The following is a 24,495-nucleotide window of genomic DNA, read 5'->3' as shown; positions in this document are numbered from 1 at the left end:
CTTTAACTGTAATTAATGTTTTTTCAACTGATTATCCCTTGCAAGTATGTGAAAGAATGTGTATGTATGTGTGTATGTCTCAAACTGAAATGGAACTAATAAATAGTGCTAGCAAAGCTTAAGGTGTCCCAACACCCTCAGTGAAAGACAGCTGAATTCTGCTGAAACAGATGAAACATATTACACACATTTCTTTGGGTTGCTAAAATTAGTGTGTGAACAGTTTTCAATACCTTGTTTTTTCTTAAATTTAAACAATGTAAGGGAAGTACATACTATTGTCTTTAAATTTTTACAAGCATTCCAATAAAAAAATCAACATACTATAACATTTAAATCACAGTAAATGTCCTTTAATTTCCCCCTTCAAATATTTCAGGTCTCTCTAGGGTAGAGGTGGGCAACTTGTGGCTCTCCTGGTATTCTGGCCTATGGCTCCCATCAGCTCTAACCAGCATAGCCAATGGTGAGGATGATGGGAGTTGTAGGCTAAAACATCTCCTGCTCTAGGGCATCAGAACATTTTCTTATGCAAACTGAATATTTTCCTATACAAATTACTCTATGCAAGTTAACTTAATTTGCATTGGAACATCTTCTGGAAAACCCACATCACTGCTTATGTATCATATTTATATCCAGCTTTTTCCTCCAAAGAGCCCAAGGTGACATACATGGCCTTCCTTCTCTCCACTTTATCCTCAGAACAACCCTGTGAGGTAGGTTAGGCTGAGAGTCAGTGGCTGGCCCAAAGTCACCCAGGGAGTTCCATGGCTGAGTGAGGCCTTGAGTCCAGGTCCCCTAAGTCCCAGTTGAATACTAACCATTAGACCACAGTGGCTGATAGGATAAGCAAGTGGCAAATGAGGTTCAGTATATATGTAAACTGATGTGTATTTGAACAAAAAAAATCCTAACTTCACATATACAATGATGGGGTTTGAACTGGTGGCAACTAAGCAAGAAAGAGATCTTGCGATTGTGGTGGATAGTTCAATGAAAGCAACCCAGGGTGTGGCTGCTGTAAAAGTCTATGCTATGTAAGGGACTGAAAATAAAATTGTCAGTATCATAATGCGTGTATAAAATTACACAGTGGTGCCAACTTGGAATTCTGTCTATCATTCTGATCACCCCATTTCAGAAAGGATTTTGTAGAGTTGGAAAGAAGTGCAGAAACAGGGAACCAAAATGATCAATTGGTCACCTTGTGGACATTTGGAACTATTCAGAAAGACATGATAGAGGTTTATAAAATTATGCATGGTGTGTAGAGAAATTTTATTCCCTCCCTCTCATATACTACTAGAATTTGGGGTCATCCAATGAAACTAATTGGCAAGTGATGCAGGATAGATAAAAAGTACTTTGTCACAACACGCATAATTCAATTTAGAGAATTCACTACCACAAGATGTGGAGATGGCCACTAGTTTAGATGGCTTTTAAAAGGAGATCAGACAAATTCATGAGGATAAAGCTATTATTGGCTATTAGCTGTGATCACTATATGAAACTTCTAGTTTCAGAGGCAATATACCCCAGAGAGCAACAGCAACATGTGAGGGCACTTGGAACACGACCTCAGATAACTACCTCAGGACTCCAGTAGGAATATATGGGAAGAGGCAATCCTTCAGATACCGTGGCCCCGAGCCATGAAGGGCTTTTTAGGTTAATGTCAGGTTTCCCGATTCCCCCAGCACACACGCTCAGGCACTCTGACACCAGACACCCAAATCAGTGAAATTTCTTTATTGCAGGGAATCCCACAGCAAAAGCTTAATAGTTACACTCTTCAGAAATCATATAGCTGATTATCAGTAGCTATAGGCTCTATATAATTCCAGAACAGTCCAAAGCTAAACACTACTACCGTGACTGAGATCCTCATCAACGTGGTTTCTCCGTTGCCATCTCCATGGTTCTGAACACAAGGGAAGGGACTCTGGATTCCTGGGTACCTAACCCAGACAATCTGTTCACGGGGTTCCAACCCCAGGCATGGAAAGGTAATGATTCCTGGAATGAACCCATCAGGCAATCAAGGAATAACTTCTTGAAAGGCCTAAACAACCCACACCCATAGAGAGTCCAAGATCAAGGGAAGGGCATACCCACACACACAAGGAGTTCCAGGCCATCACTTTCGCATTGGCAACTCCACGCTTCATGTGTTCTGGCAGAGGGAAGTCCAAAAGTCGTAGATGAAACCTAGCCGGCCGAACACTGAGCTGACTACAAATACAGACACACAATACACAGCAACAAGAGTTCAAGTCTATGAAAAGCCTCACAGTACTTTTCATGGCAAGTCTTTAACAATCCAAAGTTCCAGTCCATGTGCAGAGTGCCTCCAAAAGCCCAGATGATGGATCCAAACAGAGAAGGCTTCGGGCAATGAAGATGAGATGTTCCTAGCAAAGGTTCTTTGCCTTTGCATCAGCTTAAAAGGGAAGGCATGACTGTAGGACACCCCCTCCGGATCCCTTGACAGACAAGGGCCTTTAGCCTTTCAGCAAGCCCCTGCCTAAACAGGGCGTCACTGCTCAGCCTTCCAGCAGTGACACTTCAACCTGGGCGACCCTTCTGCAAATCCCACCCCACCTCTATCAGGTTCTCAAAGACAGCTTCCAGCCTCCCTGCCTACCAAGGCCAGACCAGCAGGTGGACAGGGAGTTGGGAGACTCCACCTGGCTCTGCTCTGAGAACACTGACAGAGATAAGCTCACACAGACTCTGACATTCCAGAAGCTGAATGGGACCAAGCCATTCCATGCTACTTCTAATCAAATCCTGGCTATAACCCACAGCAGTACTGAAGCTAGGCCCTGGCAGCTAACACCAGCACTTTGAGTTGGGCCCATAAGCAAGCCAGTAGCCAGTGAAAATGGTACAATACTGGCATAATATGGACATAATGCCCAGTACCAATCAGTAATCTTACTGCCATACTTTGTACTAGCTGAAGTTTCTGGACAGTCTTCAAAGTCAGTCCCATGTATGACACATTGCAATAATCTAAACAGGACCTTAACCAGCCAGGCTATCATTATCGAAGTGGGGCTGTAGCCAGCATACTAGCCTAAGCATGTAGATGGTGCTCCATGCCACCAAGGACACTTGGGCCTCTCATAACAAATATGGACCTACAAGCAGCCTAAGCTACACATTTGTTCCTTTAGGAGAAGCACAACACCTTCCAGAACAGGCTGAACACAGCTCAACTGGATAGGCAAACAACCTGCTAACAGCACCACCATCTCATCTGGACAGAGCTTCAGTTTATTGGCCCTCATCCAGTAACCAGGGCCAGTTACATTTAACAGCCTTCAGTTTTGGTAACCTGCTTTTTTTTTGTTTTTACAAATAATATTGTATATACAATCTCACTTTCCAATGCAACTGGCCTCTGCTATTGTGAAAGTTGATTTGAATACTCCAGGGAAGATGTATCGACTGAGACATATGGTAGGAAGCACAGAAGGGCAGCAGTGCTAACTGAATTGTTCCTTTCACTAATCAAATGGCCCAGCCTATCTCAAGGAGTGCCTCCAGCAACACCAGACAGGCTGCTCAACAAGATCAGCCTCGGATGGCCTTCTCTCTGTCCCATTAGCCAGGACAGCTAGGCTGGTGAGGACGAGGGAGAGGGCCTTCTCTGTGGTGACCCCCACTCTGTGGAACTCCCTCCCTAGGGAACTCCGCCATGCCCCCTCTCTAATGAGTTTCTGCCACGCATTAAAAACATGGTTGTTCAGGCAGGCATTTGGGGTGGGTTAGGGTATTTTTAGAAATATGATGTTTTAATGTAGAATTGTTTTAAATTCTATAAAATAATTTTTTTATTGTTTTAAACTGTTTCTATTATTGTACATTGCCCAGAATGGCTGGGTGACCAGCCAGATGGGCAATTAATAAATTAAATAAATAAATAAAACCCGTGACTAGTGAAATCTCTGCAGTAGTCTCATCTCCATGGTGTGACAAAACATTCAGAGAACTCTGACCTTGTTCTGGGCCATCCCCTTAGTTCCAGAATGTAACTTTCAGGTATTTGTCCATTGCTTTCATGTTCCCATTCTGGACCTTCACAAAGCAATAAGGCTGCTAGGCATTCCTTCTGAAGCCCCTGCCTAAGCCAAAGACTGAATCCAGCTCCCCTTTCTGTGGTTCCTAATTGCCATTCCCCCCGCCCCTTTCCTGCTCATTGCCCTGCTGGAATTCAAGAATGTGCTCACCTTGGAGCCAGGTTTCTGGTAGATCCTGACATTTCCTCAGGTAGAAGGTAAGTTTTAAAGCAGCGAGGTTGTTGCACATAGCTGGAAAGTTCCCTCAGGCAGTGTACACAGCATCTAAAGCAGTTGGGACCTTTGGGGTGTGGGCAGGAGACTGACATAAAGATCTGACCAAACCAAGTTAATGGAGGGAGCACGGCAAGCAGGCAGCCTTGGAGAGAACCTGCCTAGCGGCTTATCATGGCTGGATTTGCACAGACAGCTGAAATGTGATCAAACAGGAGATCAGCCTTCCTCAGCCAGTTACATGCCACAGACACACATGGTGGGGAGATCTAGGCATGGACAACAAACAAGTCATGCCCTCCTGGAACCTTCTAAAACAGTCACTAAGGCGGTCATCACAAAAGATAAGGTTGCTGGGGCCACCCTGTAATTTGAGCACTGCCTCTAGTGCATGCATTTTGAGTCCAGCTACTTTCAGGGCCATCCAAACCCACTTTAAAATCAGCACTTCCATCTCTGCTCCTTAAAGTAAGAGATACACAGATACTCTGGTACCTTTTTTTGATTACAGCAAGAGAAGTCTGAGCTGCGAGGGGAAGCACCCTCTCAGCTGTCCCTAGAGTCCCATTCTGATGCAGCATCAGTGGAAAATGAGTGAGGGTTGGCATGGAAGAGGGAATTAAGAGGGTTTACAACCACCATATGTTGGAAGGGGAAAAAACCCACCAGTCTTTTCTGACTGCTGAACAAATATGCTCATCAACTGAGCAATGAGGTAAAGAATCCTTCTCCTTCCCTGCACAGTAAATAAAGAAAACCAAACCTTTTAGTTCCTTCTTTGGGAAAAAGGCTGAAGTATTACTATTTTCTTCTTCTTCTTTTTTACCATATAACATATAACTATTTTCTTCAGAAAGCACAAACTTTCTTCCTTGCACCAAAAGGGGAAAAAAGCTTGCCTGTGCAGTCTGGTTCTAAGCATGTTTACTTAGAAGCAAGAAAGCAAGTCCCACCATGTTAAATGAGGTCTACTCCCATGTCAGTGTGAACAGAATTGCAGGCTTACTCACCCAGATGCCAGTATCTGCTCAGCAACTCAAAACGGGCTAAAATATTTTCTTATTTTTTTTTCCCTAATGTGCTGGCAGGCATCTCCCCACTGAAACAAACCTTCCTTCATTTCTTCCCCATTGCTCAGCCAACCTAGCTTTTTTCCCAGCCATTTTGGAGCACTTACTGCTGTGATTACTGGGGTTCCCTGACAGTTCATACAGAAACCCTTGGAAGGCAGCAGCATGGGACCAAGTGAATGGGGTCCTGTGTGTGCGCGCGCGTGTGTAAGTACTGCTGATGCTGGCGCCACATCTGCTCCTTCCCATTCGGCCACCTTCTAAGGTTTTTTTTTTAATGTTGGGGAAATTTGTGCATTTGGAGGGACGGGAAAGTAAATGGAGGGAAAATCTGTGCACGTGAAGTAACACAGCAGTTAATGTAGGTGTACAAATTTCCCCTCCATGTACTTACTAGCCCTTAAATTTACACAAATTTCACCTCCATTAACTTCCCAGCCATTAAATTTGCATACTTTTCTGAGTTTTTTTTTTTTTTTAACTGTCAGGGAATAACAGTAGCTGCAGCAATAAGTGTTCTGTAAAGGAGCCACGGGGGGCGGGGGGATAAGATCTTCCCTTTCCAAAGCAGCTGGAGTACTAGGAAAGGGTTGAAAAGGTGGAGGACACTAAGAGCTGTCAGTCTAACACTGAAGAACCAGAGTAGCATGTTGCCAAGGGAGATATATTATTTCCCACTCCCATTTGGTGCACTTACTCCTTTGAGTTTATTACCCCAATTCTCTGTGCTTTTGAATTGTGGCACTGGGTCCCTCCTTCCCCTAGTATCATTTCTCCCCCTCAGAAATTCACAACTGTGCGCAGATTAACCAATAGGCAACCTTGTCTTGTCAATTTTCTTGTATGTTACCTACTCCCCTTTGCTGCTCCCTTTGACAGCTGAAAAAGAGAAGGAAATTGACTAGGCAAGACTCCACATATCCGACAGCTATAAGTGTGCACCTGCACACCTGCGAAAGACCGACAAAATAATAATAATTTTTTAAATTGCAACCCCAGTTGTTCATTTTTGAGGCAGCAAATATATAAAAATTACAAGCTGGGGAACAAAACCCAGTAGCATTGGAGTGGAGATTGGGAGACAAGACGGTTTTTGCTGCAAAGTCCCCTGGGACACGTGAAGAAGCTGGCTGAAGGACCAAGGGGGAAGGAGCAGGGGAACAACCCACGGCAAGCCCGATTGTCTGTTGGATGTATCTTGGGTTGTTCAGCAATCAACCTACACTGCATAGCTTATTTGCAGGGGTGGCTTAGTGTTACATGCAAACCCGCACCTTATGTATTAAAACGGGGATAACTTATTACTGCTGCTACTATTAGTTTTAAAAATTGGTTTGACTGAAAATACCAGCCTTTTAAAATATAATTGTGACTTTAATCCTGAGGCAATTAATACTCCATTTATAAGATACTTTATCCAGTTCTTGAGTTAGCCTGGTTAGTCTGAAACCCCTATCATTTGCTGGCTTTATAATAGCATTTTTGTCACATTAAGTAATAACCACTATTCACTTACAGTGAAATCAATCAGCTCATGAATAGGTCATCCAAATCCCCCTACCCCCTGGACTTAAGTTGCAAGTGTAGCATTATAGTTAAGAGACTAACCTGAAAGTATGAGGGTAACATTCAGCACAATGAATATTCCACAGAACAACCCAACCCTGAAAGTAGTCCATGCTGGTGCAGGCTGCAGATAGAACAGAAAATAGCTTTTTTAAAAAAATCATCTGTTTTTCAGTTCAAGTAAACTGTTGCATTTTCAATTATATCAGAGACAACTCAGTCTCACAAAGAAAAGCTCCCTGTACAATTATTCAAGACCATCTCAGAACAGATCCTTTATAACTCTTGATTCTCTTTTCATTTTGTTTTTGCTGTTTTTAACAGACTCCGTGTTTTCAACTGAGAAAGGGCAGAAGGGCCAGCAACACACATTAATTTGTTCAAACTCTCCCTTACCTTTCTCAGACATAATACATTCTATTGACACTCCCACACAAGCAAACCAGTCTCTGAACCTTTCCCTGCCAACATTAATTGCAGCCGAGTTCTCTGCTTATACCACGCCAGGTGTTTGTTCAGGTTGCTTAGGCCTACACATTTCGTGGGAGATCTGTGATCTCTTTCACTTAAAAGACATCTGCCTGCCCATCCGGACTGGCAAAGCAATGTTGGGGAAGGTTTTCAATGCTTCCCTACCTGTGTAATATTCCCCAACATAAATGCCCCCTATCTCCCATTTACCCCACTGGGGAAAAATACAGGTACTTATTATACCCCTGAGTAGGGCAAACAGCAGAAGGGGAGAGCATCTCCTCAGTGGGGGCGGGGAGGCATCTCTTCATGCTGGTTTTAAGTGAAAATACATTGGGGGATCTAACTATGGATCTCCTTTGTAAAATGATGTGAAATGGTGAAAAGGGAAGATATGAAAGAGCTGCTAATAATATTGGGGAAAAGGATTAAATAGCCCAGGGCCAGGCTTGAGTGGGCCCTTAGTATAGTGCTGCTGATCCTCTACAACTACCAGGACATCACCACATCCCCCCAGGAATTGCTGGAGCCACCACTCTCCCTCTCTCTCAGCGCAGCCTAACCCAAGGTCGGTGCTACAGTGGGGTAAGTGTCAAGCAGTTCCCACCATGTTTTAATGTCCCACAGTGCAATCCCCAGCATTTTTTTAAATCATGAAATTGTATTTTATTTTTATTTTTTATTGATGTCAGGCCTTGTGGGAGATAAAAGATGGCTGCCCAGTGCCAAGCAGCTACTCATCTCCCAAGCAATTACAGTGCTGATGACACTACCAGGTAAGTATCTGGGTTGGAACTGAGCCTGAGCCCCAAAGCAGCTCTGATTCTGAGGAAGAGCTACAACCCGTGAGAGAGGAGCCTGCTCGTCTCTCAGAGGCACAGCTTCAGGGAGAGGCCCCCCTGCTCACATTCCTGGGAGAGATAGTGACCCTGGCAGCGAAAGAGGGGGAGATCGGTTATTGCTAGATGCAAGGCGCCGGCGCAGAGAGAGGCGCAAGGTGGAGGACACCAAGAGGACGCACTCAGCCCACTTGGCGCTACAGCAATGGCTGCACCCCGATGCCCCACGGGTAACAGGGGGAGCCTCCCCTCCTAGCCCATAAGTTTCAGAGCTTTCCCGCCCTTCTCCTCCAAACGGGGACCAACTGCGTACATGGAGCTTAGGTTACCCTGCTAACATACCCTTTGCAGTTCCTTGCTTAGTCGCTGGCAATTAGCATCTGAAAGAGTCATTAAGTTGTAAAGGAATAAAGCCTTGGAAAGAATCTCTGTTGTCTGCATCTTGTTTTGGCTCCTGGAGGGGACTTTAAGAGACAGCTAGGGCGCTCCTGACAGCAAGCATGCCTGGTAGGGGGTAGGGGGTGGCAGCTGCACCACTGCCAGGGCCAGCAACCCACCACCAGGAAGCCAAAGTTGCAGTGGCTAACAGCAGCAATGCTGAGGGGGTATGGCAGTGGGGACCCAGGGAAGACATCAGCCCCTATAGGTGTTGATAGCTGATCAAGTATGCCAGGTGTTGACACTCTGGGCCTGAAAGAAACTTTTACCTATGTCTTGGGAGAAGTGGCTGAAGTATCTAATAAGGTGATGGCTCTATAAAAGTGTCTGTTGCTCTTTCTACTGGATGGAGGGATTACAGAACTCTTCACTTGCAAACTTGAATAGGAATAAGCAGCAGAGGTACATAATGAAATAGGTCCTTGAACTGGAGATTATTGTAGGGCCAGATGGTAAGCTCCAGGTTTTAAACACACAAGCAACTTTTTCTTGATCTCAGCAGTCTTTCTGCTCTGTCTTTATTCTTGCAAGTCCTCTGTAGTCAAAGTCACGCATTTAAATGTGAAAGAAAAGACATCAGACTTTGCCCATACCAGCTCTATCAATGGCAAGTATTAATTTTGCACTATCATATCTGGGGGATAAAAAAAGTTAAGCACTTCTATTTTTTTCCATCACCTGTGCTGCTCCCAATGGTGGGACACGTAACCGCTTCATGGCTTTCTGTCGGTCTCCATCTTCCAACTCATTCGTCACAACGGTCTAAAGAACCAAAACGAAAAACAACCATTGACTGAATTGAAGACCTACTTATTAAAAATGTTTTGCAGAATGATGATAAAATTACACAATAGAAGCTGAGTTGATATTAACTACCACAGCAGTGCCATAAAGCAGAATGTGCAGTCAAGCCCAAGACACATGAAAACGTGCCAGAAATTCAGTGGATTATTCATATACTGTATAATACATTGAGAAATACACTATAGCAAGAAACTGGTTAGCAGCATTTCAAGAATACAGAAGAATCACCAATAAGCAAGCATATTTTTGGCTTGTCTGAGGAGAGACAATACACACAGGTTAACATACTCTACCTCTGTTTCAGAGATGAGCTGATTGATTTTCTTGCAAGTATAGAAGGGTGCCACTTCAACATGAGCCACTCTCCAATCTGCACCTCGGGGTGTCTCCAGGATCTTGTCATGTTTCTTCAGGATCTTACGGAATCCTGTGAAGTTTAGATTCTAAAGATAAAGAAAAAACCCGCCACCACATTATTTTCTTTTGGTTCTTTTTACAACTTTCACTTTGATTTGATCTGGAGAACTGGAAAGGTTAATTAAACTTCTGGAGAAGGGAGCTTCAAAATCTTTTCAGCATAGCTTTTTAAAAATATGCTAAAACCATTTGAATGCCAAAGTTGGATAGGCTATAGTTTAAGGAAAACAATAGGATATAAACAGTTCTACTGGCAGTGACAGAATGCAATCAAAGACCATCCTAATATTTCCAGGTGATATGATGAGCTAAAAAGAGATTGGGAACAATCAATTCATATTTAAAACAAAAAATAATTCCTTCACGGGTTATGATCTTAAAGGAGGAGTTCAGACACTGCATCCTGTACACTGTGTTTTTAAATGAGAGTAATCAGGGCTGAAGTTTGCCTGCAAGCCACACCCTGTTCTCTTAATGCCCTTACACATAATCCCTGATGTGCAAGGGCTGACTGCATTTACTAAGGGAAGTTCAACACTGTACACAGCGGGGAAAAATGTAGGGTTTGCAACCAAGTTACATTCCCAGCTCACTGATAAATTTTCCTGTATCACACAGGATTTCTGGAACACCTGTGTCACATTAATACATTCTATCTTTTTTGGTGTATGTTTTAATATATCTTCAATGTACACTCCAAAATAGTGTGAAGTGGTCAGTACTGGGAGAAACGCTGACCTGGTTCAGGCAACACAAAAGTGGTTAATAAGCCATGGTGACTTGTTAACAACTTCCATACGTGCCACCTCATTTTCCTAATTACCCTCGCCGGGTGTGGCTCATAGTTATGTGTGAACCTGGTGAGGGTGAGTGGCTGGGGCGGTTAACAAACCACCTGGTAACCCTACAACAGAGTAGGCTAACCAGTAATTAGGGAAATTGGGCAGCATATGCATGGGGGTGGCTAATAAGCCACCATGGCTTATTATCCACCCACACACATGTGAATCTGGTCAAAGTGAATCTGTTTAAAGGCACTTGAATAAGCCTTACTACAGGACATGAGCATTTCAAAAAATGTGAAGGCATTTATGGCCTTTGCTCTCTTAACTATGCTCTGCCATGACTTCAAGACAGTCTAGTCAAGGTTCCTTTATTTGGACAACGCTTGCAAGTTAGAAACACCAGAGATCATACATCAAAATACATAGTGGCATATCCTTGTAACCCAAAAAGCTATTAAACACTTCATTAAACCTGAACAGTTATTTTTGTTCAAAATAACAATCAAAGCTTATTTTAAATACTAGTTGTTCAAATCAGAGGGAAGTCATAATATCCTGATCAAGCTTATTACAAAAAAGGAAAGACAAGATTAAGTACTAAGTGTACTTGTACATCAACTCATTGTCTTGCAGCACATGGGACTGAATTCTAGCATTTTAGGTTTCTAGATTTTTAGCTTTGCTGTTTTAAATCTGTATTTTAAATTTTTGCACTGCTGCTAGGTTTTATTGTGGTTGTGTTGTTATATTGTGGTTTTAATGTTCTATGCATTTTAAATTGTTTTATTGTGTGCCGTTTGGTTTTAATTTTTGTGAACCGCCCAGAGAGCTTCGGCTATTGGGCGGTATAGAAATTAAATGAATAAATAAATAAATAAATAAATAAAAATTAACAAACTGGTAGAAGGCACAAGTCCACACTATATTGTTTTTATGCCATGGCATATTTTATTATACATAGAAGAGTGTCTGGTGATGTACAAAAGGGTTTGATTTTCTTTCAAGGTTCATTTTAAACCATACACCCGAAGATCTGCAATAATGGTATTTAGAAAGTGATTTCGTTTTAAGGCAGTCACACAAATGCAAGGCCAAATTTAAAAGAAAACAAAGAATAGCAGAATACTGTGCCTATGGGAGAGGTTACAACAGCTCTACTGAAATTATTTTCAATTTAATTATGCCTGCAGTGATTTAATATTGGAGCTCAGCAGTATGGAAGGGAAGGAAAAGGATGGGGAGATGGGAACAGGAAGCCAATGCATTAATTATCTATATTACTGCCAGTGAGAAACTTTAATTACTTTCTCTTGAAGAAACCCAGCATTTCCCTCCCTTGAGACAGTTGTGCCTTATTTCATAAAGCTGAAATGAAAAATGAAACAAAGTCATGATTTTAGCCATCGATTTTTCTGTGTTGAATAATTTTGCTTGCTGTGGGAGTAATTATAGCTTTTTACATGCCTCAGGAAGCTGAAGCTATTGTCAAGCCTAATATTACTACATCACGTGTGCTTGAATTCATGTAAGAATCTTTCCACTCCAACTGCACAATTTCAGAGATCAACAGCTCAACACACAGCGTATTCATCTGAAAATTTTAGAGAGAGGGGAAATGAAAGGCCAGGTGGGAGTGAGCATGGGGCTCTTTTCTATAGCACAAACCATGGCTTGGAGTTATGTCTGAATTGAATATTTGAGTTGTTCTGGTAAAGCAGGGGCAGGGAACCTGTGGCCTTCCTGATGCTGCTGCACTCTCATTTTGATCAGCTAGTTCCAAATATTCTCTTCAACACTCTCTGTTCCCAACAGGCTTCCACAAATCCACTGACCAGCTGCAACTACCCCAGATCCTCTGGAAAGAATACTTAGCAGCACACATTCCCCTGCTGAGGGTCTTGCTAGCACCACAGTTTGGAGAGGGTAAGAAACAATGGGGCTTACTGCACGACATGACAGCCCAGCATGGGTTATTTAACCCACAGTGAGGCTGCAGGCGTGCAGGGCATGCGCAGCCACCATTTTGAATACGCAAACCCCACTCAGCGGTTGTTGTGTCATACAAACCCAGCAAGAATGAGTTATGCAAGGGTTAAACCACCCTCTCATAACAGGGTCTGTTTTAGGGTTATGAGAGGGTTGTTTAAGGCCTGGCCATCTGTTACCCATTTGGACCTTTAGATTTCCAGCTTTCATTTAAAAGAAAAAGAAAAGGCAAGTTTCTTACCCTTACAGAACCAGAGATGTGATGCAAAATGTATCTTTGCACGTATTCTGCCCGTTTTGTGAGAAACAAGCCCACTCCTACCTTCCATTGTTCTTAGCCAAAGGGGGAAGTCATAGCTATTACTGCCATTTACAGAAGAGGCGATACACAGATTGAGAGAGAGACAGAGAGACCGATATTGAACAAACAGTGGGGGAAAATATGCAGTATGGGTTGTTTCCCCCACGCCAGGTCATAGGGTGCTGTGTCATCTGAACCCGGTGCGTGGCATGGTGGGGGCATCTTCTAACCCCCCCCAACCCATAGTAGGGTTGTAGTTGGAAGGGTTGTGGGGTGGGTTAGAAGCCATCCCTGCCATGCACTGAGTTCAGACAACATGGCAACCTGCAGCACGGATAATTAAGGAAATGCCAGACATGTGAGCAGCACACAGTGGGGTGGGGGAAACAACCCATGCTGCATCATTTCCCCCGCTGATCATACAAACCTGGCCACAGAAAGACTACAGTGACACACTGTCCTGGTTTGCACCACACAACAGCCCACTGAGGGCTAATTTACCAACAGGGGTTGTTGCATCATTTTTGCATGATGCCCATGGGTGCCCGGCTTGCCATGGGTTGTGATGTTATGTGAACCCAGGTGGCAGGGGTTGTTTCAGGGACAGACAACCCTCAAATAACCCATGTTTTGTTTTAGGGTTAGTTGAGGGTTGTCTAAACCCTCAAACAACTCCTACACAACATAACCCATGATAAGTCAGGCGGCCACAGACACCATGCACAAATGGCGCCTGGCAAGATGCGACAGCCCCTGCAAGTAAATTAACCCAAAGTAGGCTGTCATGTTGTCTGAACCAGCTCACTCAATCACTGGGTTTAGACAACACAATAATACATACTCAAGGGTTGAGTATGGGTTGAGTGCGGGCTGTCACTGAAACAAGGGTTATCATGTTGACTGAACCCAGCTGCACTAACAAACCATGGTTTGTTAGTGTGGCTGGGTTCAGACAACACGATAACCCACGTTTCAACAACCCATGGTTCAGTGACAACCCACACTCAACCCATACTTAATCCTTGAGTGTGGGTTATCGTGTTGTCTGAATCCAGTCACTGTCTGGGTTCAGACAATCACGGGGAGAAAAGAAGCCATCGTGGCTTCTCCCCTTGCTCCCATGCATGGTGCGCATGCCCCTGTCATTTACATAATTACCCGTGCTGCACGCTCTGTTACCTTCAGTTTTGAAGCACACAACTAACTCTTCTTTTCGTCCCCACCACCTCACAATCCAAAAGAAATACTCTGAGCATGTGCAGTTTTGCATTTTAAATTCACTTAAATCATAGCACCATCATGACTACAGGAAGAAAATGGAAGTTGCTTCTGCTGCCCTGATGCTAAACACATTTACTTGAGAATAAGCTCCATTTTGTTGTAGAAAAGGATAATGTATTTTTTTAAACTTAAGGTAATAAAAAGAGCATCTGTGACCATGTACATACATGACAGGCCAGCTCCTGGCTATACCGTGTTTTTACAAATAAGAAAAAAGGAAGCTACAGCAACCCTATGCCCATTTGCAGCTTCTCCCATCACCTGCTGCCCCCTGGGTGATCACTGGGGGGGGGGTGCTGTGGGGCCCTGGCCCCTGGCCCCAAAGTCCAGCCTTAGTTCCACCATTGCCTGGGGGCATGTTTGTGCACTGAATGTGGAGATGGTATGGACTGGTTAGCAAAATGGTACAACACATGTATTGCATGAAGAAGGTTCCAGATAGATATATCCACATCTCCAGGTAAAAGCATGGCTACAAAGTGATGGAGAAGACCTCTGCCTGTGATCCGGAGAGGGGCTGCCACTACATATAAGGCAGCTTCATTACATGACTTGAAGGTCCAGGCACAGTGACAGTTCTGGAAGCACCACAAACCTGCAGACCTGAGTGAACAAGCAAAATACTGTTCCCCATCACTGATGCATTGATTCCCATCACTAAATCTCTTCTTCAGGTTGGTGAGGGGAGAGCTACACAACTCTCCCCTCACCAACCTAAAGAAGAGATTTCTCCCAGAAGTCATAGGGTCTTCCACGTTTCTCTTTCTGGATTCATGTTTTCAGCCAGCATCCAATTAAAAACAATCTACCAAACACAGACTATATGCACAATCCAGGTTCAAAAGATGGCTAACAAATGGATTTATACCAATATAATGATACAACCCTGTTTAAAGCCTCTGTGTCAGCTCAGAAAAGCTTGTAAACCAGGGATGGGGAATGTGTGGCCCCCCAGATGTTGTTGGACTGCAACTCCCATCATCCCTGACCACTGGCCACACTAACTGGGGCTAATGGAAACTGAAGTCCAACATAATCCGGAGGGCCACACTTCTCAACCTCTGCTGGAGTATTGAAATGAGCTGCGGGCTCAAGCTCTCCATTTAAGTGTGTGGCATGTTTATAATCCCCTAAATCATGGTGTCGAGTGAAGTCTGAATTGTTGTATGACCTCGCCCAAAAGCTTCATATACATCTTTAATCAGATGGATGGCAAGCTGGAGACCTATAAATCCCATCAAAAGAAACTCCAAGTGAATAATCAAGTCGCTTGTTACCAAGATTTGAGCTTCCCAGCTTAATGCCCAGGTTACCTGAAGGATCATCTCCTCCTATATATACTTCCCGGGACCCTAAGATCATCCTCAGTGGTCTTTCTTCAGAAGTAAAGTGGATGCCTACTAAGAAAAGGGCCTTTTCTGTTGTGGCACCCCATTTGTGGAATGAGCTTCCCAGACAGGCTCATCTGGCAGTTGCATTGTGCTCTTATCTGCACCAGGTGAAGACATTCTTATTTTCCCAGGCATTTCAGTCTTTCAGTTTTTGTTGTTTTAAACATTTTACTGTATTTAAAATCTTTGCATTGCTGCTAGGTTTTATTTTGGTTTTTATTTTTATTTTATACTATAGTTTTAAACTTTTATATTTTATCTTCTCATGTTGCATTTTATGGTTTTAATTGTTGTGAACTACCCCGAGATCTTCAGCTTTTGGGCAGTACAGAAATGTAATAAATAAATAAGCAAACAAACAAACAAACGCTTCAATAGAAAAGCAAATGATACCACCGTGCCTTAAGGAGTATGGATGGTACCTGATAGTTCTGCAGCAGGATGAGGCTGAGGTAGAACTCACTGAAGGCCAGTTTTAGGTCTTTGATGTTCCTATGCTGAACACGCTCCTCATGGGACAGATGGAAGACTGGCTTTTTACGCTGCCGCAGAGTAGTAAGACCACTGGTTTCTTTCTGTGCATCCAAAGTTGACTGCAATTCATTCTGTAGTGTAGCAAATCTGCGCTGCGCTTCTGCAAGCTTCTCTATAGAAGAAAACAATGGAATGTGATCACACAATGCTACAAATGAACATGTACCCAAGTTTTACTTCAGGCTATTTAGATAGGAACACTGTATGAACATGTGACATAACCGTATTGACAGAAAACCAACCTTAATGAATACTGGGAAAGGTGGCACTATTCTCTACCTATTCTTTGAACTCAGCCTAAGCTTCTGCCAAACTGTCTTGACTTGGAAAATAGGCCTGTTTTTATGGTCCTCAAGTGACTGATTTTATATGCTTTATGAAGAAACACAAGAAGTGCCACAAGACTTTCTTGTTTTTGCTGCAACAGACTAACATAGCTATTCCTCTGGAAATAGTTCCTCTTTATAATTCTAGAACACATGGTTAGACCATGACAAACTTAATTGGAATGAGATTCCACAAATATGGGACAATTACTGTAAAAGTGTAATTCTTGTCCATCACCATCCAAACGTGCCCCAGAAACAGCATGGACTGTAAACTCTGCTGACTAGAACTAAACTAGTGAACAGGATCATATGAGGAGAGACGATCGTTAAGGTATGAAAGTCCCAGACTGTGCAATGCTTTAAAGGTTAAACCAGCGCTTTGAATTGGGCCCAGAAGCAAGTTGGCAGCCAGTGCCACTTAGGCAAAAAAGGTTGAATATGCACAATATGAGGCATGCAGCGGCATTCTGCGCTGGTTTAAGCTTCAGACTCTCTTCAAGGACAGCCCCACATAGAGGACATTGTAGTAGTCAAGCCTAGAAGTTAGGAAGCATGGATAAGTGTGACAGGGTCTAACGCATCTAGAAGAAGAAAAAGCTTTCTTGTGTATTTCACATGTATAATATTTAAGTCATCTGCGCAGTTTCAAGATCATCATTAAATATGTTCAGACCGATCTTTCTGTAGCTTCAGCTTAGTTATTACTGATAATGGCCAACACTACCTTGACTGGTTCTGAGACAAAGCATTTGAATCCTTTCAAACACAAAGCCAATTCAGTAAGTAAAGCAAGCACTTTCCCCTCCTGTCTTGCAGTTTAGTAGCTTCACACCATTTAATAGTAGCAGAGATATGAAATTGGATAACTAACACAGTGCTATTCCACTGAAATCTCTCAGTGCAACTTATTCCTAATATTCAAGTTAAAATTTCCTTTAAGTTTTACCAGTAGCTCTTCCCTAATTCCAGCTAAACCATACTGTTCCCTCTGTACCAATGTTTAAGTAATTGCAATCCAATTGCTTCCATTAGCAGTTCTATATAGCTGTGACAAAACAATACATTATGTATATTTTAAAACATGTGAGACAGCCTACTCCTACAATTTAAACAATTTAGTTGTGCCTTTCAGATGTTAAGGGCGCAATCCTATCAAGATAGGCGGCCGCCTCCAAACTTGGAGGTGATGGCCTATCCTAAGCAGGGCAGGAGAAGCACAGAGGGGATCCTCTGCACTTCCCCTGCCCCAATTGTGGCTGTCTAGACTCAGGAGCATGGAGCGGGGAAGGAGGCTGCTGTACAACAACACAGGATGTGCTGTACATGCAGCTACGCTCTCCCTGCCCCAGAATGCCCCCAGCCATGCCCCTTTTCAGCCCCTCTGTGCTCATCTTGCTAGTGCGGAGGATGGGGCTGTTCCGCACTGCCTCCAAGGCAGTGTGGAAGTGTGGGGAGGTTGGTTTTCCGGGAACCAACCTCAGAGCGCAGGCTCCGAGGTCGGTTCCCGGAAAACAGCATATCCTATGGCCATCTAGCCTCTGTCTACCAGCCGTAGGATTTCTCCCTAAAGCACTGACTGGAGACTTCTGGGTGTGTCAATATCACTACACACCATTTAAAATATGTATGATAGATTTGGCTTGCCTACAATTGGAGAAACAGGGTGACTGGGTTGGTTAGCCTTTTTTCCTCAACAGAAAAAAAGGAGAAAAAACTAAAATGAAAATCTATTTTCTCTTCAGAATACATACCAACTGCTTCTATGGGCCATGACTGGGCATCTATGGAAGAACAAATACCCAAAGCTACCTTCTAGCGCAAAGGAGAAACAACATGTTTTATGATCTATTCTAGAATCAGCATCTCTTTTCTCATTCACTCTAAATAAATTATCAGCATTCCTCTTTTTTTCTTTTTCTTTTTTTACTGTGGCTCTGTGATTGTCCAGTAATTTGTCTATAGCTGAACTGGAAATTTAACCTAAGTATACCTGTTCAAATCAATAGCTATCAAAACACTGGCAAATCCTTAGCTGTCAAAATATTGGCAAGCTACAAGCATCTTTTTCTTGCCAACATACCAACAGCTGTTCCAATATCTAGAAGTAATATGCACTGCAAATACAATTTTTTCACTCAATCTGAGATGAGGAAAACTGGCAAAAACTGACACGTGAATTGCACGCAAGGGCGGGGAGAAGAGATCCCAACCCAATCTACAGACTGAAGTCCACTGAAAGCTCAAGCTGACCAAGCATGTGGTAGTCGGCACTAAATACTATTACACACTTCTGCAGTTCATATCCAATCTAAAACTAGTTTTTGGCAGACTTCTGTAATGTCAAAATCTTTTAAGAGTTAACTATCAGAATAAATTCTACAGCATCTATGAATGCTGAAGTGAATCCTATCCAGCTACCATATGGCACTTCTTTCTGCAAGGCCAATTACATTGGATGGTTCATCTGACAGAAGAGGAAAGAATCAAAATAAATGCATGCCTTGGCAGGGATCTTGTGAGCACGCAACTTTAAATGAAGGCCTAATTGGGGTTTATCTTTTGGAAGCAATGATAACTGTTAACAGTGGAACAAAACCTGCTGTTATCTATGCATTTTAGAATACATGATCTCCAGAGGGCCTTTCAATGTGTTAGCAACTTAGATAACATAGTCTGATCAACAATTATATATGGTACAACCCGCCTCCTGCCACTGATAAGGCCTTTTAGGGAAATCCACCAAACTTCAACAACACTCAGAACCTTATGCCACAGTCCTTCCAAAGAGGAACATCTGAACTTCAAAGATAAAACAATTTTGGTTAAAGTAAGTAAAGCTTCTTATTCCCTCTTTACTCTCTTTGTGAATACAAGAACGCCGCTCTGAGGCCATTTTTAGGGCCAAAGTTGAAGCAAAATATTGAATACCCATGACCAGAATGTCTAGAAATGTTGGCCAAAATGGGAAGTGTACATCTCTGAAACTGGCAACACAAGTAAGACAAGAATTTAATTTATTTAATATTACAAACCAGTAAACACTTCAAAACATTTGGTTCTTCATTATAACACTGAGTGGGCACATGCAAGAGCAGCACAAATATAAATATGATCATAGGACTAGCCTCACCACACATACACGATAACCGTACCATTGGACTGTTTCAAAGGACTTGCATTGTTGATCTACAGTTTCTACCTAAGATTCAGTTCCTGCATTAATTCATATCTGCTTGGCCTCAGTGACTTAAACTACACTGATGAGAACAAGGGTCTGGAATTCAAAGCAAACGTAATGTTCGTTGTTTACTACATGCCATGTTACTTGCTGACTATACTACCAGAAGGGAAGCCTCTCTGGCTAAGACATAGGAAAAGCAATACCTTCTGGGACACTTGCCAGATTTTGTAACTGTCGATCACATTCCCAGACATTCCCTGACCTGCCAAACAAACTGTCAATGCCACACTGACTGCTATGAATCTATGAGGCTGACTATGCAAGCAGATACTACCTATATAAACAAAAGGTTAGGTGTCATCAGGAACTAGCAGCCAAGCCATGGTAAAGGTGTTTGCAATGAGGAACATCCCTAGTGTGATAAATCCTTCCCCTTAATAGGAATGGAAGTGCTTTCTAAACATGACAGCTTAATGACCTCTCTATGCAGGGCTTTAATTTGCAAAAAGTGATTACAGGCTTAAGTCTACCTCAAAGTAACACCCACTGATCCTGTCTTATTCAAAATCTGTGAGGGTTGACTGTGGTTACTTGGCAGTCAGGAGAAAGAATTCTACATATGCTCAGAAGTACTCATTTATTGCTTCAGACTTTTAATCTGAAAACCACGTCCCAGGCTAAGCATCAGCTGTATGACAGTGATGCGAGGTGGAATGTTTTCCAGAAAAATTTCCAGGGATTTATTTTTCCATAGAAAATTTTCTGTTTCATAAGTTAATTAGTAACAATGTATGGTTGTCAATTGCAAATACAGTATTAGGCAAGATTGGAAATTTCAGACTTGTAATTAATGATTTTCAGGTGATTAACCCTATCTTACATATACAGTCAGGGCCAGAAATATTGGAACAAGGATAACTGTTTTGGCAGTTGGCCTCTGTACACCACCACATTGAAGTTGAAAGGAAACACACCCAGATGGGAGCGAAGTCAGGACTTTCAGCTGTAATTCAAGGGGTTTGACAAAAGTGGGGCACTAACCATTCAGGAAGGACAGCCAGTGGCATACACACACACCCCCATGGTTGGTGTCTCATAAGTAATGGAACAAACCAACATCATTTCAAACTTAAGGAACGCCTTTAATACCTGGATGAAAATCCTTTGCAGTCAATGACTACCGGAAGTCTGGAACCCATGGACATGACCAAATGCTGAGTTTCCTCCCTCGAGATGCTTTCCCAGGCCTTGACTGCAGCTGCCTTCAGCTGCTGGTTTGTGGGTCTTTCTGCCTTCAGTTTTGTCTTCAGTAAGTGAAAAGCATGCTCTATTGGATTGAGATCAGGTGACTGACTTGGCCACTGAAGAACATCCCACTTCTTTGCCTTCAGAAACCCTTGGGTAGCTTTTGCTGTATGTTTTGGGTCATTATCCATCTGCAATATGAAGCGGTGTCCTATCAGTTTGGCAGCATTTGGCTGAATCTGAGCAGAAAGTATAGCCCTATACACTTCAGAATTCATCCTGCTGCTTTGATCAGCAGTCAGGTCATCAATAAACACCAGTGACCCGGTTCCATTGGCAGCCATACATGCCCATGCCATCACACTGCCTCCACCACGTTTGACAGATGATGTGGTATGCTTTGGATCATGAGCTGTTCCTTTCCTTCTCATACTTTTCTCTTCCCATCATTCTGGCACAAGTTAAACTTGGTTTCATCAGTCCAAAGAATCTTATTCCAGACCTGGGCAGGCTTTTTTAGGCGTTTGCTGGCAAAGGCTAATCTGGCCTTTCGGTTCTTGAGCGTTACCAGTGGTTTGCACCTTGTTGTGAAGCCTCTGTATTTACATTTATAAAGCCGTCTCTTAACTGTAGATGTTGACAATGGCATGCCTACCTCCTCAAGAGCATTCTAGACCTGGCTAGATGTTGTGAAAGGGCTCCTCTTCACCATGAGCAGAATTCTGTGGTCATCCACTTTGGTAGTCTTCCGTGGTCTTCCAGGCCTTTTGCTGTTGCTGAGCTTGCCAGTTAATTCCTTCTTTTTTAGGATGTTCCAAACTGTTGTATTGGCCACTTCCACTGCTTTTGCAATCTCTCTGATGGGTTTATGTTGTTTCCTCAGCCTAATGATGGCCTCCTTCACTCGCATGGACACCTCTTTGGACCCCATGTTGAGAGTTCCAGTGAACAGCTACCAAATGCAAATGTAACACTCAGAACCACCTCCACGCCTTTTATCTGCTTGCTTGGTCATGGAGTACCCAGGAAACAGGCCACACCTGGCCATGCAGCTGCTTGTCAGCCATTTGTTCCATTACTTATGAGCCACCAACCATTGGGGGGGGGGTATGCCACTGGCTGTCCTTCCTGAATGGTTAGTGCCCCACTTTTGTCAAACCCCTTGAATTACAGCTGAAAGTCCTGACTTCGCTCCCATTTGGGTGTGTTTCCTTTCAACGTCAATGTGGTGGTGTACAGAGGCCAACTGCCAAACCAGTTATCCTTGTTCCAATATTTCTGGCCCTGACTGTATGTCACTGAAATGCATAAATGTCTCAGTATGAAAGGGAGCTATTAAGTAGTGACCACAAAACTGAAGGTGCCCCAACAACTTCAGTATCATGTACAGTTATTTGGGTTGCTAAAATTAATTAGTGCAGTCTTCCCCAACCTTGTGCCCTCCAGTTAGCCGTACTGACTGATGGTAGTTGTAATCCAAAATATCAGTAGGGCATTAGGTTGGAGAAAGTTGAATTAGTGTGTCAACAGTTTTCAGTACCTCTGTTTCTTACATTTTAACTATGTAAGTTAACTATGCTATTGTCTTTACATTTTACAAGTCTTCCAATAAAACTGTTCATATAACATATTTAAAAATCACATTAAGTGTGCTTCCTCACATATTTCAGGACAAATACCTGTGGTGCATTGGGACAAAAAAATGACATATGGTACTTTTTTTAGTTGCTTTGCTTATTTCGCATGTATTTAGTAAATAAGTTACATTAAATCACTTTCTAGCATTTTTCCAATGCAAACTGAACATTTTCTGATGCAAATGACCCTACCCAAATTAGCCTAATTTGCACTGGAAAATTTTGGAAGGTCAAAATTTTCTGGAAACCCCGTATGACATAATACCTGTTGAGACAGTATTACATCCATGATTCAGGGTCACACACTCACCATTCTCCTTCTAGCATGGCCATGAAATCAGAAGCTTTCACTTTTAAACTAAACAGAGTTCCTTATTCCATCCTTACTTGGGGGAACTCTAGTTAAACTCTATTTGATCTAACAAGCTAGGATTGAACCATGGTTTACGTGTCTAGCTTGTTCACTAACCAGACTTCCCTGAGTTCAGATATGTTCTTGATTTGTTTCTGGTAGGGTAAGAAAATTTCTGCAATAGGGAACCTGAACATGCTCGCCAAGCTTTGACAACATACCAGCATCCCCAGAGGTGTTGCCAGGTCCATGTGGTCTGCCCTGCATTTGTGATGGAACAGGATCATCAGAAGCTTGCACTGTCTTTCTTCCAATATTATTCAAACCAATAACATAACCTAAATTGTCAACCCCAGGTGATCAATGATTTATTCTGGATGCAGGGAACTCTTATAGATGGATCACACAGCCATGATCCTCCATACGTATCATGGCTCCTTATGTTATCAAGTTAGGGATACAGTGCCACTCCCCAAATCCTTAGGTATGCCACCAGTGTCACTTCATGAACATCCTGGGGGTAGAAGTCAGCCCAGAGATCAGCATGCTGTCATATGAGAAATCTCCTGTGGCTGGCTTTGATAGCTACACTGTTCTTGTAAAGTTCTCTTGCTCTCAGCTTGGGAGCAGGGGGAGGCATAGAAGAGAGAAAGAACTTTAATTTAGTTGCTAGAGCCAAGTGATAACCCACACCACCAAACGTCATTCCACCTTACTCCAATGGGATGACTGGCTGTTAAAGAAAAATGAGATATTAGTTTCCCCTTAGGCCTGAAGGTGTGAGTCCCCTAGCTAGTCAAAGAGATTATTTTTCCTTCTTCCTGACACCTAAATAAACTGTTTTGATTAAAAGAAATGGAAGCTCTACAATGCTCTTTATGAACCTTGCTTCCTGCCTAAAAGACTAGCTAAATCCAGGAGACCAAGGAGCTCTTCCTCATCAAGCCACAAGCTGGAGCCTGCGTTCTGACCAGTAGGGGGAAATTATGTGTTCTAACTGAGCAGATTCAGATTTGGTAAGTTTTGTTGGTTCCAAATTAGCATGATAGGAGACTTCAAAACCATAGAAGTGAGACAAATACAAAGTGCATTAACCTTAGTATCTAAAAAAACAGAAATGAACACAAAGTTAGCTGAACTTGGAAACCGTACTCAAATTATATGGTAAGATGTGGAGGGCCCTTAATAAAATCCACAAGATGTATCCCCTGACTCCCTCCAAATCATAGTCATAGGCTTCTAAAAACAGAAGGTAAGGAAGGGTTCATCACAAAAGGTAAGGAGTCCGGGGGTAAGTCTAACGATCATGGTTAAGTAAGCGTAAAGTAATATATATAAAATATACACTGATTGTTAAGCCATTGTTGCCAGCATCAAATCTTCAGCAGAAGTGATATAAAGATTGAATAAATTCTCCCCCTCCCCTCCCCCTCCAAAAACAACTGAAGACAAACCTTTTACCTGAATAAAATGTGTTGATTTTGGCAAGTTCCTTCTCACAGGTTTGAAAAAATTTCTCTTCGAACTTTGCAAAATACCTCTTCACCGTGTCTTCATCTGTGAC

The 24,495-nt window shown here is 42.7% G+C and overlaps 1 protein-coding gene across 1 annotated transcript in view; it reads right to left on the bottom strand.

Moving 5' to 3' along the window:
• The window catches only part of XPR1 (xenotropic and polytropic retrovirus receptor 1), a 160,335-nt gene that overhangs the window by 46,865 nt on the left and 88,975 nt on the right, over positions 1-24,495 (bottom strand). Inside the window, exons 3-7 of the mRNA XM_084851285.1 lie at positions 24,393-24,494; positions 16,076-16,299; positions 9,786-9,935; positions 9,367-9,450; positions 6,983-7,064 (exon numbers count right to left, since the gene is read on the bottom strand). Of these exons, the coding sequence (XP_084707411.1) occupies positions 6,983-7,064; positions 9,367-9,450; positions 9,786-9,935; positions 16,076-16,299; positions 24,393-24,494 (642 nt within the window). The remainder of the gene's footprint in view (positions 1-6,982; positions 7,065-9,366; positions 9,451-9,785; positions 9,936-16,075; positions 16,300-24,392; position 24,495) is intronic.

This window comes from Heloderma suspectum, chromosome 4 (genome assembly GCF_057233095.1).
Source record: "Heloderma suspectum isolate Gila_16-S chromosome 4, 16-S_ref, whole genome shotgun sequence".
In the NCBI taxonomy this organism is placed as follows: domain Eukaryota; kingdom Metazoa; phylum Chordata; class Lepidosauria; order Squamata; family Helodermatidae; genus Heloderma; species Heloderma suspectum.
The sequence above is the reverse complement of the archived record's forward strand: the minus strand, read 5'-3'. Positions and strand labels throughout refer to the sequence as shown.